We start from the raw sequence: 16,208 nt of genomic DNA on the forward strand, positions 1-16,208 counted from the left end.
CAGAGATGGTTTGCACCTGTCACCCCTAGGCTTTCGAATACTGGCCAAGGCTCCTGCCATCCCCATAGTGCCTTTTTTAGGCACGACTCAAAGGACAAACCAACCACCGTAACCAGCACAGGTAACCAAAAACTAAGTGTAATGCTACTCAACGCCAGAAGTCTCAACCTCAAAATGCACGCACTCGAGGCACTCCTCAGTATGGAGAAAATCTATGTTTGTGCAGTGACGGAAACCTGGTTCAAGGTTCCAGAGAGCATCCCAGCACTACCAGGTTACAATTCATATCATACCTTCCGGCCTCAGTTACCGGACCGCAGTACAAAGGGTGGAGGTGTATCCATATTCATCAAGGATACCCACATCTCCAGGTTAGTGGCACAGCATGATGCCCCAGAGATCATCCATGTGCAACTATCAGCAGGCAAAACCACATTTCAAGTCGTAGCCTGTTACAGATCGCCCACCATGTCCCAAGATGCTCACTCAGCATTCCTTGAGGCATTGGAAAATATAAAGATCCTACCCAACACCATAATTTTGGGTGATTTCAACTACCCTGGTATAGACTGGGTGAACTACCAAAGTTCTAACTCCTATGCCCAGCGGTTCATAGAATTTATAAATTCAAATGCCCTTGAACAACTGGTATGTTCTCCCACTAGAGGGGACAACATATTGGATTTAGTCATCACAAATATGGGCGCCCATTGTACCACACCCATTATCACTCCCTCTCTGGTCAGATTAGACCACAAACTGATAACCCTGGACATCCTCACCCCTCCACCTCCCCCAGTCAAAGAAACCATTGTAAAAAAAACTTTCCAAAGCAAACTTCAAACTACTTGCGTCAGAAGTGGAAAGCTTCACTATTCCCTTGGAGAAGAATAATGATATCCAGGATGCAGAATCCTATACCAAGGCACTTGGACCATGCTATCCCAAATAAAACCAAGACTCCTTCCTCAAGCAAGAAGAAACCAGTCTGGTGGACCCCGGCCATAAGCAAACTATACAATAAAAGGAGGAGACCTATACAAAAAAAGGCCAAAATCTCAAGTAGAAAAATCATCCCTGATCAACATTAGTAAGAAATTGAGGGCCCTCATCAAGTCAACTAAAGCCAATTTCGAAAAGAAAGTTGCCAAGGATGCAAAGGATAACCATAAGGCCTTCTATGGTTACGTCAAAATCTAAATGGCAATGCTCAGGTCTGTTCTGAGCTAGTACAAAATGGAACAAAATACACTGACCCCACTGACATTGCCAATATCTTGGCTGACAGGTTCAGTGCAAATTCCCCCCCACCACCACCTGCAGGGCCTATTACTATTCCAGGGGATTGTGCAACTCCAATTATTACTGATACATTGGTTAATAAGGGCTCTATCTAAAGCTAAAAACGCTGCCTCCATGGGACCAGATGGTGTCCCGGGCTGTGTCATACGCGAGTTCCAAAATTAATTAACCCCGCATCTGAATACCCTGTTCAGTCTCAGCCTCTTGACAGGATATGTGCCCATAGAATGGCGCACAGCAACGGTGGTTCCGCTGCACAAGGGTGGGCCCACAAACGACCCTGGGAACTACCGACCAATAAGCCTGAGCAGTCTGATCTGTAAGGCAATGGAGCGAATCATTATGGAACTTCTAAATAGAGAGATTGGGAACCTCCAAACACTTGACCCCACACAGTTCGGCTTCGTCAAGGGCAGATCATGCCTCCTGAACCTGGTGGACTTCTTTGAGACAGTTACTCGGGCTATAGATAAGGGAAAGGAGGTACACAAGGCTTACCTTGACCTTGCTAAAGCATTTGACACCATTCCTCATTCGGGTATTATTGATAAACTCACCAACCTGGGCATAAACCCTTAAGTCACAAGATGGATTGCAAACTGGCTCTCAGACAGATCCCACAAAGTAAGAGTAGCGGGATCTCTGTCTGAATCCAGACCAGTAACGAGCGGTGTGCCTCAGGGCTCTGTCCTGGGGCCCCTCCTGTTTGGCATATACTTTTCAGAAGTACAGGCAAGCACTGAAGGGCTGTGGCTGACCAAGTCTGCGGACTGCAAACTGGGTGCTGAAATAGAGTCTCTGGCTGACATGGATATCCTCCAGAAGGGCCTAAATGAGACTGATGCATGGTGTCAAAGCCATGGTCTCAAGCTAAATGCTAAAAAATGCATAGTAATCCCCTTTAGAAAAAACAGAGTACTCACGAACTACCACATAGGAGGCAACCCCCAGAAATCTGAGGAAGTAATAAGGGATCTAGGGACCCAAGTAGATAGTCAGCTTTCCTTTGATAACCACGTTGTCAAGGTGGTTAGAAAATCCTTCTATGTGACCTGATCTGATCACGAAAGGGTTTGCATCAAGATCTAAGGATGTAGTGGTGCCCCTCTACTCTTCCCTCATCAGACCCATTATTGAGTACAATGCACCAATTGGAATGTACCTGGCCAGGCATCTCCAGCAGCTGGAGAGACCACAGAGGTACCTCACTAAGAAGATTACTGGCCTCAAATAGTTGCCCTATGCAGCACGATTGAAAAAACTAAGGCTTTTCTCTGTTGCATACCGCCTTCTCAGAGGCGATCTCTGTCTAACATACAGAGCCATGTCCAACCCAGAACTGCTGACCATGCTCCCTCTTAGCAAAACCAAATCTACTCGAACTATACGCTCTAGGGATATAAACCTCAGCACAACAATGAATAGAACATGCTGGAGGGATAGATTCCCTTTGCAAAGACTTCCTTGCTATGGAACAAAGTCCCGATCTACATAAGACAGAGCCCCTCACTATCACTCTTGACGAGTGGATGGGTAACAGAAAGTTCACACCAGGGATCATACCAACAGCTCTACTAGATAGGGGCCAAGGGTACTAGCTGCTAGATCAAGGGCCTAGGGAACTAACCAAAGGGGCGGTGAATACCGCACAATATGGCTGGGCTAATATATGCCTTCGGGCAGATAAGCCCAGTACCTACCTATGAACAAGCCAGTCATACAATGTGTGGAGGTGTTATGAGACAGATGCTGCATGGAATGTACACTCAAGTATGGAATCTAGGTAGGGAAATAGAGCATACAAGCAAAGTATCTAATCCCCCAGAGGCAGGACAACCATCAATGGGTTGCAGACCCAACTTGCCCAACACCAACTAAAAAGATGAGGCAATGATAAGGCAGACCTAGCACCTGACACAAGGCGTGATGCTGGGTGCTAAAAGTCAGCAGCACAGCAGAAATCACAGGAAGAATGGCAGCCAGGAAAGCTTACATGGCTAATCACAGGATGACAGGAAGACAAAGAACTAAAACAGCTGCAAACCCATATCTTATCATCATTTTAATTCTGAAGATAACAAATACCTAGAAAAAACTTCCCTAGAAAATCTGCAGTTTCATCTGGCATTCTTGGCATCAGAATTCCACAACTTGTTCTTAAATTAAAGACACAAATTTTGGTCTTTTGAAAGAATAGCTAACACATTAAAAATGTAACCCCTTACCTTGCATAATTGTTGAAATATTTACTTATATTTTCCCATTGCAGCCTCTGTAAAATTTGCAAAAATGGTTTTGCTGCCAGAATCTCCATCCACAATTTCTTCACTCTAACTCCAAGAAAAGCCACACTATGCACTTGTGGAACACAATCTTTGAAAGATACTAAAGAGCTAGACATACCGTTTTAAAATGTTAATATAAATTATGAGAGCATCACAAAGTGGTGAAGCCTACAAAAAATGTCAAAGTGCAGCATCAAAGTTTTGAAGCACCAAAAAGTTGTTTGGCATTTATATCATCTCCAGAACATCTCGATCAGCAGGTCCTTATTTTACATCAGAATATCCCACATTCAGATTACATTCCTCAGATAGAGCACCACCAGGTTTCTGCAGAGACCTGCTGTTTTCTGTGTCTTTCTAATCAAAAGTCCTCACCTTTTCTGTCTTAACAGTTAAAATAGATAAAGCTGGCAGTGCATCTAGTTTTGCTGTTTTACATTTTTTTCACTTAGGTGTCATATTGGCAGCCTCTACTCCAGAAAGAAAGAAACACAAATGCCATCCAATTTTGTATACACATACATACAGACTGGAAAGTATGAATGCCAGCTGGTACACCTGTTATGCATTGGTTGAATGAGAAGTTAAGATCACTACCAAACTGACCAAGTCAGAAGTCATCAGATGATATCCTTCTTCCATGTGAAGCAAGGGGTAACTGTTATTTCAGAGGACTGGATCCTTTAGATTCTGAAACAGGGGCATGACAGATGGCTGTTCACTTCATCACCAGTGTCTTCCTTATATTAGGTGGGCATGAGACATTACAAAAGGTGGCAATTATCACTCAAGGAAAAGGTGTGACTAAGCTTGTATCCCATAATCAAATTATGAAGGCTTACTTCCATCTTTAAAAAAACAGCAGTGAAAATTAAAAATTTGCTGAGAATACACTAACAACAAAACCACTGACCTTATGGCTACATTACCATCTAACATCACGCATTACTTTCATTCTCAAAGACCCAGAATACCTTCCCTAAAGAATACCAGTTTCATAAACCCATAATCGCAACAATAACTATATATCCTCAGCCCTCTTCTTGGATCTTTCCAAGGCATTCGATATGGTTGATCACCAATTTTTAATCCGCACCCTGCAAACAATCTGCCTAGATACTGGAGCCCTTCAATGGTTTCAATCCTACCTGAATGGTCGACAGCAGGCTGTCCTCTGGCAGAACAAACTCTCTAACCTTCTACCTAACACCCTTGGAGTACCACAAGGCTCTATATTAGGGCTCTTGCTGTTCTACATCTTCATTAACGACCTTTATACTGTCATCCCAAAAGTCAGCTGTATCCAATATGCTGATGACTCTACTCTGATCTGCTTGGCCACATCTCCAATAGAGTTATGGTCAGCTACCCAGACCACCTTTAATACAATAGAAAACTGGCTTTCTGAACGTTGTCTTATCTTAAATCCCCAAAAAACTAAAATGCTGTCATTTTCACCAACACGTAGGTCTACCGCTTTCACCTTTACCATAAATTCAAATGATGGCACAATAATCTCCCCTGACCCCTCTACTAAACTATTAGGTGTCATCATAGATAATAATCTAAAATTCAACCTATATATTAACCAAACTATCAAAACCATCAATAAAAAACTAGGGTCACTTTACAGAATAAAAGCCTTCCTAACCCCTCCAGCTAAAATTGCCATAGCTCGCTCTCACCTTCTTTCAACCCTTCTGTATGTATCCCCTCTACTCTCAAATTTAAACAAGACTGTCCTTAACAAACTCTCAATTTGCTACAACCAAATTGCCAGGTTTGTCACTGGGCTGCCTTTTAGGACACATCATTGCATCAATCTAAATCAGTTTGGGTGGCTTGAACTACCCAGCCTAATCCAGTATAACCAACTGATTATGGCCTATAAAATCCTCTATAATCCGGACAATACTCCTGCACTTAAAAATATTATCACCCCCTATAACAATCCTAGACTGCTTCGATCCTCTAACAAACTACTAATTCAGACTAGCAAAATTAATAACACAGCCGGTGACTCTCTCTTTGCAAACTCTGTAAAGAGATCCTGGAACTCTCTTCCAGCTGATACTACCTTACTTTCCACCTTGGGTCAATTTAAAACTAGACTCGAACAACATTTGTCACTTAACTGGCTATATCAATGTATCAAGCCTGGCTAACTCTCTCTAGAATGTGTATAAATATGTTAACCAGCTTACTGTGTAATTTCATTTAATCCTGACTTACGCTTGGGATTAACTCTAACCTGTGGAACTTGTTTAACTTGCTTACTTATGTAATCTCTGTAAATAGTCTGTTTGTATTATGTAATGCTGTATCTGCTTACCCTTGGAGCTTTTCTCTTCGGGCCTCCGCTGAAAATGGACATGCATCCAGTCGGACTATCCCGGTCAACAAATGTAAAATAAAAATAAATAAAACATCTCCCTAACAAGTATTAAGAGTGTTGCACTCTGCAAAATATACAAAGGATCAGGCAGACTTCTTAATATGCATTTGTTTCCTACAAAATAATGCATGGTGGAAATAAGCACTGGAAATGAGCTGGTGCAATACTTCTGCACCAGGCTTCAGTAAATTCTATTGTTTTAAACGAAACATTTTATTTTTTGTTCATTGCTCAGTAAACCTCTTATTTTGGGTAGCACCCTCAAAAGGCAAAACTAGGATAAAATCTGCTCATTAAAACAGAGAACTTTTCTGCAATGTGCAGTAAATTAATTGTTCCTTAATAAAAGCTGTGGTTTTACCAGACATCATGTCATGTACTCCATCGGTATAACTCTTTCAAGTCTCTAAATCCATTTTTGTTTTCTTACAGTTCACAACCATAGCTCTTTATGGTGCCCAGACCTTTTTTGGGCCTGACTTCTTAAACCAAGTGACATATCAGCTAATAACAAGTAGTATTAGAAAATGCAGAGAGCTATTAACAAAATTTCAACAATCTAGGGTGTTCTGCAGTATAGAAATTAATCAATTAATTTGTCACATTAATATTTTTATATTTATGTTTATATTTTCATTGTTGAGTACCCTACACATTTTTGGGGGTGTGGTGAGAAATGCCACGGTAGGAGACAGGAAAATTCCTTGTCAATGTCCACTTCCATCACATTATACCTGAGATACTGCTAGCCATTTGTTAGTAATAAAGAAACTAAACAATGTTTCCACATGTACTTAATATTTCAAAATCCAAGTGACTTACAAACTGCTGTAAGACATCAGGTGAAACCTTAGACATTCTTGAAGAAAATTGTCTGATATTTCACTGTAAGATGCACATCTTTAGAGGTATTGAATGTTATTTACCTTGCTAATTATACAATTAAGCATATGCTTTCATATTTCTGTAAATACCTCAGTAAACAAACTCCTAGACGAATTTCTTGCTGTCATGTGAAATCTCACATCTGGTTAGAAAAAAAAGTGTGTTCTAACAATACACATCTAGGTTGTAAAGTTTCCAATATATGACAATTTGTGAAATGTTTAACAAAAATATAATTTGGGGGTTGTGTTCATTTTACTATATTATGCTATTTAAAAGACCTGAATGCTCGGACAGTTATCAATGGAAAGAGTACTTCTTACTGATAACATTGTTATTTGTACAGTTTAATAGCTTTTATCATTCACAAAATATTTAGATATGTTTATCTTATGCTTTTCAAGTTTATTTGTCAGAAAATAGTATGGAATGCATGATATGTGTAGGCTGCTAGAAGGGTGACATTCCACACTACACAGGTGTTACTAAGATAGGTTGTGAATAACAGTTAGTTATAGCAGAACACTAAGGTGCTGTAATGAAGCGGGCCTTGGCTCACACAACAGCAACTAATTTAATAAACATTCTTTATCCCTTCATTCGCACTTACTTTTCTGAGCCTTGACAGTAAGCTGGCCACATGCTCATGTTGTTCAGCCCTTGCAAGATCTTCTGCAGTCTTCCCATCCTATTAAAATTAACAAAAATAATCTTTAAAAAAGGGGAAAAAACAATGTAGAAAGCTGCCCTGAATGATACAGCCCTAAAAGTAAATTAAAATGAAAAACTTCTATTTGTACAAATAAATCTAAGTGTTGGTACATGTCTGTGTTTCTCAATATCATTTGAAGAGGGAAGTACAGTACTGTAAGGGTACTCACCACAAATATAGATGCTCAAACAGGGGCTCACTGGTTTACCATATCAAAAGAACAGGATTTAGCAACAAGAAGACATCTGTCTTCTGGGCAGATTTCAACAGCAGTACAGACATGTCCTTTCCATGTGGCAGGTTACCTCCCATATAAATATCGGACACAAATTCGACTGTCAAGGAAAGGTAACCTGCCTTTAGTTCTTATTTAGATCTAGATAATCATAAATAAATGCATCTGAACTTCCGGCCTAGCTGTAAGGGAAGTGACCCTGAGGCCCAGGAAAGTGCATTTACTATCTAAAACAAAAATATCATATTACCCCATCCACAAACCTAATATTCTATTGGGAAAGAGCCCCCCCCCCCCACATGTCTTTTCATCCCAAGGAGCAAAACCTTTGAAAGAATACAGAGACCTCTATTTATAAATATCTAACTAAATAAATCACCCAGAAGCAAAAAAGAATAACCAGAAGGCTGAACTGCAGGGCAACAAGAGAATTTTGCTCCTTTTTTTTTTAAACTATTTATTTAGTAAAAAAATAGCTGCTGTAGAAATAAAGTAAAATGAAGGAAACGAATAAATGATACGGCAGAACAATAAGCTCTCAAGTCTTGTAAAGTTTACAGTTGTTACAGGAATCTGCTACTCTCAAAGCGTGACATATCCAAAGTCTCAATATAACATTTAAATAATTCGGACTTCACGTAAATAGTAAAGCTTTATTGGAAACGGCAAGCGCTTTCACCACTAAGGCTTCTTCCGGCCATTAATATAATTACTTAATTACACACTTATATATAGTATATACAATGACATCATTTCCTCTGTTAACTAAGAATTGTATTTTAAAGTAAAAATCTCATTCTTTTATTTGGTTAACTACATGAGACAGCTTGAATAATAGGTCTTTCATCATATCGTTGTATTACAATAGGAACCATACTACATATAAAAAGCAATGTACATAAGTTAAACTGGATCTGCCTGATGAAAAAATAAAAACAATAATTATAGATATAAAACCTGTCTATAAAATGAATATTCGTCAAATGCAGCACTACAATATATGACATATAATATAAAATATATGTGAAAAATGTATATAACGTATAATAATATAAACAGGAATATTGGATAAAATAAAATCAGACGCATGTATTAATAGAATAAATGTGCATACAAAGATTTTATGGAAACTTATGATATACATGTGATTGTGTAAAAAATGAACGTTAATGTGTAAATGTGTTTAAAAAATATATAAAAAAATGAACAACAATAAATGTTTTCAATTTCTGAGAGGTCTACATTTTTTAACTGGCTTTATCGATACTCTGTCATTTAGACTAGGATGGCAGTCAGATCTTAATCTAATAATCCATTTGCTTTCAATTTCTTCAGTTCTGTTCCTGATATCACCTCTTCTAACATTTGGAACATTTGTCTGAATCACTTGAAACTTAAATGTATGCTTTGGCGTATTACTACATGTGTGTTTAGAAAGAGCACTTCTAGAAGATTTAGTATTAGTATCATAGACGTGTTCTCTGATTTTGTCTCGCAATCTCCGATCTGTTTTACCCACATAATATGCTTGACACGACATGCAAGTGGCTAAATAAACAAGATGCTCAGTGTTACAATTAGCTTCTACTTTAAAAATAAATTCCCTTTTGGTGATAGGGTGTATAAATCTATTAGTATTATTAATAAACTTGCAGTGATTGCATCTCATGCAGTGTTTAGTACCATAGTTTTTTTCTGTATTGCTTTGTGTGATTCTAACTCTATTAGGACCACATAACATCCTATATAAATTCATTTTATTTCTATAAGTAAAACTAGGATAGTCACCTATGATGTCATGTATTTGGGGGTTCACCGTCAAGATGTCCCAATACTTCCTATAGATATCCTTTACCTGCCTAACATCTTGTGTATGATAAATGCACACACTAAGACCATCTTCACTTGTATTATTTTGTTTAGAAATTGTTAGCATGTCCTTATCATTTCTTTCTGCAAAATAAGGACGTGCTTTATCTAAACGTAAACTATCTAAGTCCATAAAGCCGACTTCCATATCTGCACACGTATACGATCTTTGCTCAAGCTTATGTTTGAATTCCAGAAGTTCATTCCTGTACCCTGTCTCAAAGGAATACAGACGGGATAGCCTAATAGCTTGTCCTCGTATAATATTTTTAAAGACAAAATTTGGATGCATACTAGATCTATGCAAAATGTCATTCCTATAGCATTTTTTTCTATATACGCCTGTGTTAATTAAACCCATGCTTGTTCTTTCTATATATACATCCAGGTATGGTATTTTATACCTGGACATTTCTAAGGTGAAATTCAAATAACTGGTTAAGCTATTCATTTGTTGAAAAAATTCATGTAGTTTATGCTCATCTGAAATTCAGATGAGAAAAAGATCACCTACAAAACGGACGTAAAACTTGACGTACCGTTTAAAATAATCCAACTCAAACAAACAGTTGTGCTTCCAATCAGCCATTACGAGACTGGCGTAGCTATTGGCACACGAAGTGCCCATAGCTACGCCATCCCATTGTAAGTACAACTGTTCTTGAAAAACAAACACATTATTAGTAAGAACCATTAGCATTAGGTCATATAAAGTTTCTATTTGTATGTCCATAAAGGACCCTTCCTTCTCTAAACATCTACGTATGCATCCTAGTCCTTCCATATTAGGTATGCATGTGAATAGAGACTGGACATCCAATGTTACCAATATATATTGCTCTTCAGGTGTAACATCTTTCATACTATCATACAGCATCATCAAAAATTGTTGGGTGTCTTTTAGTATATATTTATATTGGTTAACTACTAGTCTTAATTTGCTTTCTAGGTAAATAGAGATGGGTTCAGTGACCCATCCTCTCCCAGAGACTATGGGTCTCATGGGAGGTTTTGCAGGATCCTTATGGATCTTGGGTACCCCTTGTATACATGGTATCGTTGGTTCTAGAACTCTAAAATAACTATAAAGTTCTTCTGTAATTCTAGTACGTTGAAACATATATAACAACGAATCAGAAAAATTGTCAACTATTCTTTCTACATGTCCATAATGAATAGGACAATAATAATTAGTATCATTTAAAAGATATAGCATACTTGTGACATAGTCACTGATGTTCATAATGATTATTGGTCCGCCTTTATCAGCTGGTCTAATGATTATTTTATTATCATGTTTAAGATTGTTTAATGCTACATGCTGTTTAGAATTTATATTCCCTGCCCATTTTCTATAACGGTTATTTTCTGCTTTCACATGTAGCTCTTGTTCAACCATTTTAGAAAAAGCTTCTACTAAAGGGTGAAGAACAGGAATGTAACTACTAGTATTTTTAAAATTTGATGCAACCATATTGTGACTAAATTTCCCAAAGTTTAATTTTAACTGTAAATTACGTGCAAACATTTTTAGATCTATCACTGATTCCGTGATATCACTAGTAGTAGATGGAATAAAGGATAGACATTTTTCTAGTATAAATATTTCATCACTAGATAATTCTCTGTCTGAAATATTCCAGATTAGTGATTGCTCATTCTCTCCCACATCTTTTTGAGTGTGGATCCTATCTGCTGTTCTTCCGCTGCTCGTTTTTTCTGTCTCCCTCGGCTCATAGAACGGTCCCTTCCCACCTTCCGAAATTCCTGTATGGGGAAAGGGGCTGCCTCATTATGCCTTATACTTGTGTTAGCATTACTACTAATTTTCTTTCTAACCACTACTTCCTCTAATTGAGAATTAGGAGTGTTTAACTGGTTATCAGTTGCTTGATCTACTGATATGACTCCTTCAGTTTCACTGTGTATATATAATTCACTGTGTGGCACATTAGTGACATTGTTCAAATTAATATGATTAGTATCACTCTCATTATGTACATCAGCTGTTACTACAATCAAATTCCGCTTATTACAAGCTTTGTCAGCATCAAATTATAGTATACATTCAGCAGTAATGTTTACTAAGGGGTGCAATTTCTCAAGTGTGCATTTGTTAATCGGGGAAGAAAGTACAGTTTTGTACCTACCATAAATGTAGATGTTCGAGTGTATACCCTGCTGCAGTCATCACACTTGGGTTATCCTGCCGTCAGGTGGTCCTGCAGTCGGCCCGAATTCCAAAGTCTTGGTCCGGCGTTGGTTGCTGTCGCTTCTTCCCTGATGTCAAGAGCGCCAGGGGTATATCAGAGGCATCCGACGCCATTTTCTTCAGTTTTTCTTGCCCCAGATGTCAGTTGCCCCTAATAGGTAGGCAAAATATATATATGTATATATATATATATATATATATATATATATATATATATATGTATATACATATAGCTATATGGAAAAATAAAACAAAACCCTTAGGCACAAGCAAATACACCACAGAGGTAGTATAGAATAGAGTGGTAGAGATAAGTTCAGCTAGTTCAGAGGGGATGGAGGGAGGGTAACCTGGACTGCAGCAGGGTATACACTCGAACATCTACATTTATGGTAGGTACAAAACTGTACTATGTTTATCGTGTTACCCTGCTGCAGTCATCACACTTGGGTAGAATCCCAAAGCTAAGGATGGGAGGTGGAGTCAAACAGGGTTAGAGGAGGCTAGAAGGCCCTGTAAAACTGCAGTGGCGAAGCCAGTTCTAGTCTTAGAGTAAAGTGGTAAGTGGTAATGTTTGGTGAAGGTGTGTACTGAACTCTAAGTTGCAGCTTCCAGAATATCCTTGGTTGGCACCCCCCTGAGGAAGGCTGTAGATGTAGCTGCTGCTCTGGTAGAGTGGAACCTTATGGTAGCAGGAACTGGTTTTCCATGGTGGGTGTAGCAAAAATGTATGCAATGTCCTATTCATTTGGAAATGGTCTGTTTTGAGATAGCCTTTCCTTGTGATGCTGTAGCATAGGATAAAAAAGCTGGTCAGATTTTCTGAAAACCTTAGTTTTATCCAAGTAGTAACGTAGCTGCCTGTGAATGTCCAAGGAATGCAGGAGTCTTTCTCCTTTGTTCTGTGGATTTGGAAAGAAGGTGGATAAATGGATGGTTTGATTTAGAGCCACACTGGATACCACCTTAGGCATAAAGGAGGGGTTAGTTCGGGGAGAATCTCTGTCTTGATGAAAAATGAGGAAAGGCTCTACTGCCATTAATGCCTGAAGCTCTGAAACTCTTCTAGCTGAAGTAATTGCTAGCAGCAGGGCAGTCTTCCATGATAAAAACTTTAAGTCAGCTGAGAAAGCTGGCTCAAAAGGAGGTAGCGTGAGTTTTTCCAGAACAAAGTTGAGGTCCCAAGTAGGTGTTGGTGCTCTCCTGGGAGGCCTAATGTTTTTGGCCCCTCTGAGAAACTGCCTTATGAGTGGATGTGAAAATAAGGGAGGATCCGTGTTGTAGTGAGCAGAAATAGCTGAGGCGTGGAATTTAATAGATGAAAAAGAAAGCCCCTTTGTGTAACATCTCAGTTAAATATTGCAGAATCTGAGGTATGTCAGGCTGAAGGGTATTTTGGCCTTTAGCTTGGTTCCAGGCGCAAAACCTTTTCCATTTGTCTGAGTAGGCTTTCCTGGTGCTGGGCCTCCTGGCCTCCAGAATAACATCCATAACAGCTTGTGAGAGAGGGGCTGGCTGGTTGCTTAGGTGATTTGCCATGCAGCCAAGTTTAAGGTTTTGAGCTGGCTGTGTAGAATCTGATTGTCTTGCTGTGTGAGCAGGTGGGTAATTTGTGGTAGAATCCATGGTGGGCCCTGGGCCATATTCCTTAATAGTGGATACCAGTGCTGGCGTGGCCAGTCTGGGGCAATGAGTATCATTCGGGGTCTCTCCATCCTGACTTTCAGTAGCACCTTTGTGAGAAGGGGTAATGGAGGAAAGGCATATACTGTTAGCATTTTCCAACTGAATGAGAGTGCGTCCATTTTCCAAGCTTGATGGTGAAAAGTCCTTGTGCAAAATTTTGTTAGCTGATAGTTTTGAGGGATGGCAAACAGGTCTATGTCTGGGAGCCCCCATTTTTGAGCTATCATTGTGAATACTTCTGGATCCAGTTTCCACTCGTGGGGCTCCATGATGTTTCTGCTTAGGTCATCTGCCAATGTGTTCTTTTTTCCTGGCAGGAATTTAGCTTGTAATTGAACTTGGTAAGCAAGTGCTGTGTTCCACAAGGTCACTGCTTGCCTGCATAGAGGGTAGGAGTGTGTACCCCCTTGTTTGTTTATGTACCACATTACTGTGGTGTTGTCTGTCCTTATGATAAGCTGTCCTGGATGTAAGAGGTCCTTGAAGGCTGTCAGAGCATTTTGTACAGCTAGCATTTCTTTTTGATTGATGTGCTGATTCCTTTGATCTGCTGTCCATATGCCTTGAACGCACCGTCCTGCCATGTGCGCCCCCCAGGCATAGTCCGATGCATCTGTTGTCATAGTTTGCCTGGCTGGGGGTAGGGTGAAAGACTGACCCTTGTTGAGGTGACATGCCTGTGACCACCATAGAAACTCCTGCTGAAGGCAGGGAATGAGAGGTATTATTGTTTCCAAGCTGTGGCTGTGTTGAGTCCATACGCTTTTTAGGTACCATTGTAATTTCCTCATATGCAGTTTTGCAAATGGTATTAGTAGTATGCAAGATGCCATGAAGCCCAAGGCCTGCAGAATTTTTCTTGCAGGGAGTTGGGTCTTTGTTGCCATTGTTCTGAAGTATTAAGTTAATTGTAGTTGTTTGTCTGGCATCAGATAAGCCATCTGGGCCGTTGTATTCAAGCTGGCACCCAGGAATGTCATATTTTGTGAGGGCACTAGTTTTGATTTCTTTTCGTTTACTGTGTACCCTAGGCAACTTAGAAGATGTTTTACACAAGCCAAATGTTGTAAGAGAATGTCTTTGCTTTCTGCTTGGATGAGACAGTCGTCCAGGTATGGGTATATTTGAATTCCTCTTTGTCTGCAGTATGCAATTACTGGTGACAGGCATTTTGTGAAGACCTTGGGTGCAGTAGATAAGCCAAAGGGCAGTGCAGAGAATTGGTAATGGGTTGAACCTGCAATGAAACAGAGGTATCTTCTGAAATTTTGTCTGATAGGGACATGCAGGTATGCCTCCTTGAGGTCCAACGTTACTAGCCAAGCTTTCTTGCCCAACATGAGAAAAAGCTGCTGTAGTGTTAGCATCTTGAATTTGGGTACTTGCAAGAAGGTGTTTAAAATTGAAAGGTCCAGAATGGGTCTCCAAGCATTGTCCTTTCTGGGGACTAGAAAGAGCCATGAGTAAAATCCTTGGCCTTGCTCCTGTGTAGGTACCAGTTGAATGGCTCTCATGTCCATGAGAGCTGAAATTTGTTTTTGTGCCTCTGCCCATTGATTTTGTGGCAGGTTTGGCATTCCTTTTATCCTTGGCAAGGTGTGGAAATGGAATCTGTATCCGTGTGAGATAATGTCTAGGACCCATTTGTCCTTTGTGATGATGCGCCAGTTGTTTGCAAAAAGTGCTAATTTTCCTCCCAAGGGAGCTGCCAAGAGAGTTTTGCTTGGCAGTTTGAGGTTTAATTCATTGTGTTTGCCTTCTAGTAGTTTGCGACCTGTCTTCCCCTCCCTTCTGTGTTGCAGTGCCCCATTGGCGAGGTTTGTAAGGGATTTGTGCTTGTCCTCTGCCCCTTGGGCGCCTGTATTTACCCCTCTGTGGTCTGTCAGAAGCTGGAAAGGACCAATTTTTTGTTGGCCAATTTCTGCTGAAGCGTGGGGGCTGTACCTGTAAGAAATCTTTGACCATCTACATAGATTTTGCCGTATCCTCCATTTTCTTTAAAACCTCTCTGCTTTAACCCCAAATAAGACATCCTGCTGTAAGGGTGCATCCAGTAACTTTGCTTTAACATGATCAGGCAGAGATTGTTCCTTTAACCAAGCATGCCTACGTATAACAGACCCAGTAACAGCTTCTCTAGAGGAAGCTTCCAAGGCATCAAAACCACATTGTAAAGTATGTTTGCCCACCTGTTCAGCTGCATGCAACAGATCTTGCATTTCCTTGAATTCAGACTGTTGAGGGTGCGTGCCTATCTTTTGTTTTCTTTGAGACATTAGGAATTGCTGGTATTTAAGCATGTGAAATTGACAATTTAGTACTCCCATAGCTAGAGTAGCTGAGGTGAAAACCTTCTTCCCCCACCTATCTAGTGCTCTGGAGTCCCTTTCTGAGGGTACAGGATTTTTAGCCATAGAAGCCTTAGCCCCTTTGGGACCCTGGGAGATTGTCTCTGGATCAGCAACAGGGCTTTTGTAAAGGAATTTGTGTGAGTCAGGCACTCTATAGTATCTATCTGGTTTGGCTGGAGCAGGAGGCACAGAATCTGGATTTAGACTAGATTCTAAGAAAACATCATCCACAATGTCCACAACTGGGGGATAGCAAGTGGTCTGTGCTGGGGGAGT

General features: G+C 39.9%; 1 protein-coding gene across 2 annotated transcripts in view; it reads right to left on the reverse strand.

Moving 5' to 3' along the window:
- Nucleotides 1-16,208, reverse strand: part of DAPK1 (death associated protein kinase 1) — a 1,440,273-nt gene that overhangs the window by 463,409 nt on the left and 960,656 nt on the right. For both annotated transcript variants that reach the window (XM_044064186.1, XM_044064185.1), the window contains one exon: nucleotides 7,478-7,555. In XM_044064186.1, coding sequence (XP_043920121.1) covers nucleotides 7,478-7,555 — 78 coding nt within the window. The remainder of the gene's footprint in view (nucleotides 1-7,477; nucleotides 7,556-16,208) is intronic.

Source organism: Protopterus annectens, chromosome 2.part2 (assembly GCF_019279795.1).
Source record: "Protopterus annectens isolate FY-2018-M chromosome 2.part2, PAN1.0, whole genome shotgun sequence".
Taxonomy (NCBI): domain Eukaryota; kingdom Metazoa; phylum Chordata; order Ceratodontiformes; family Protopteridae; genus Protopterus; species Protopterus annectens.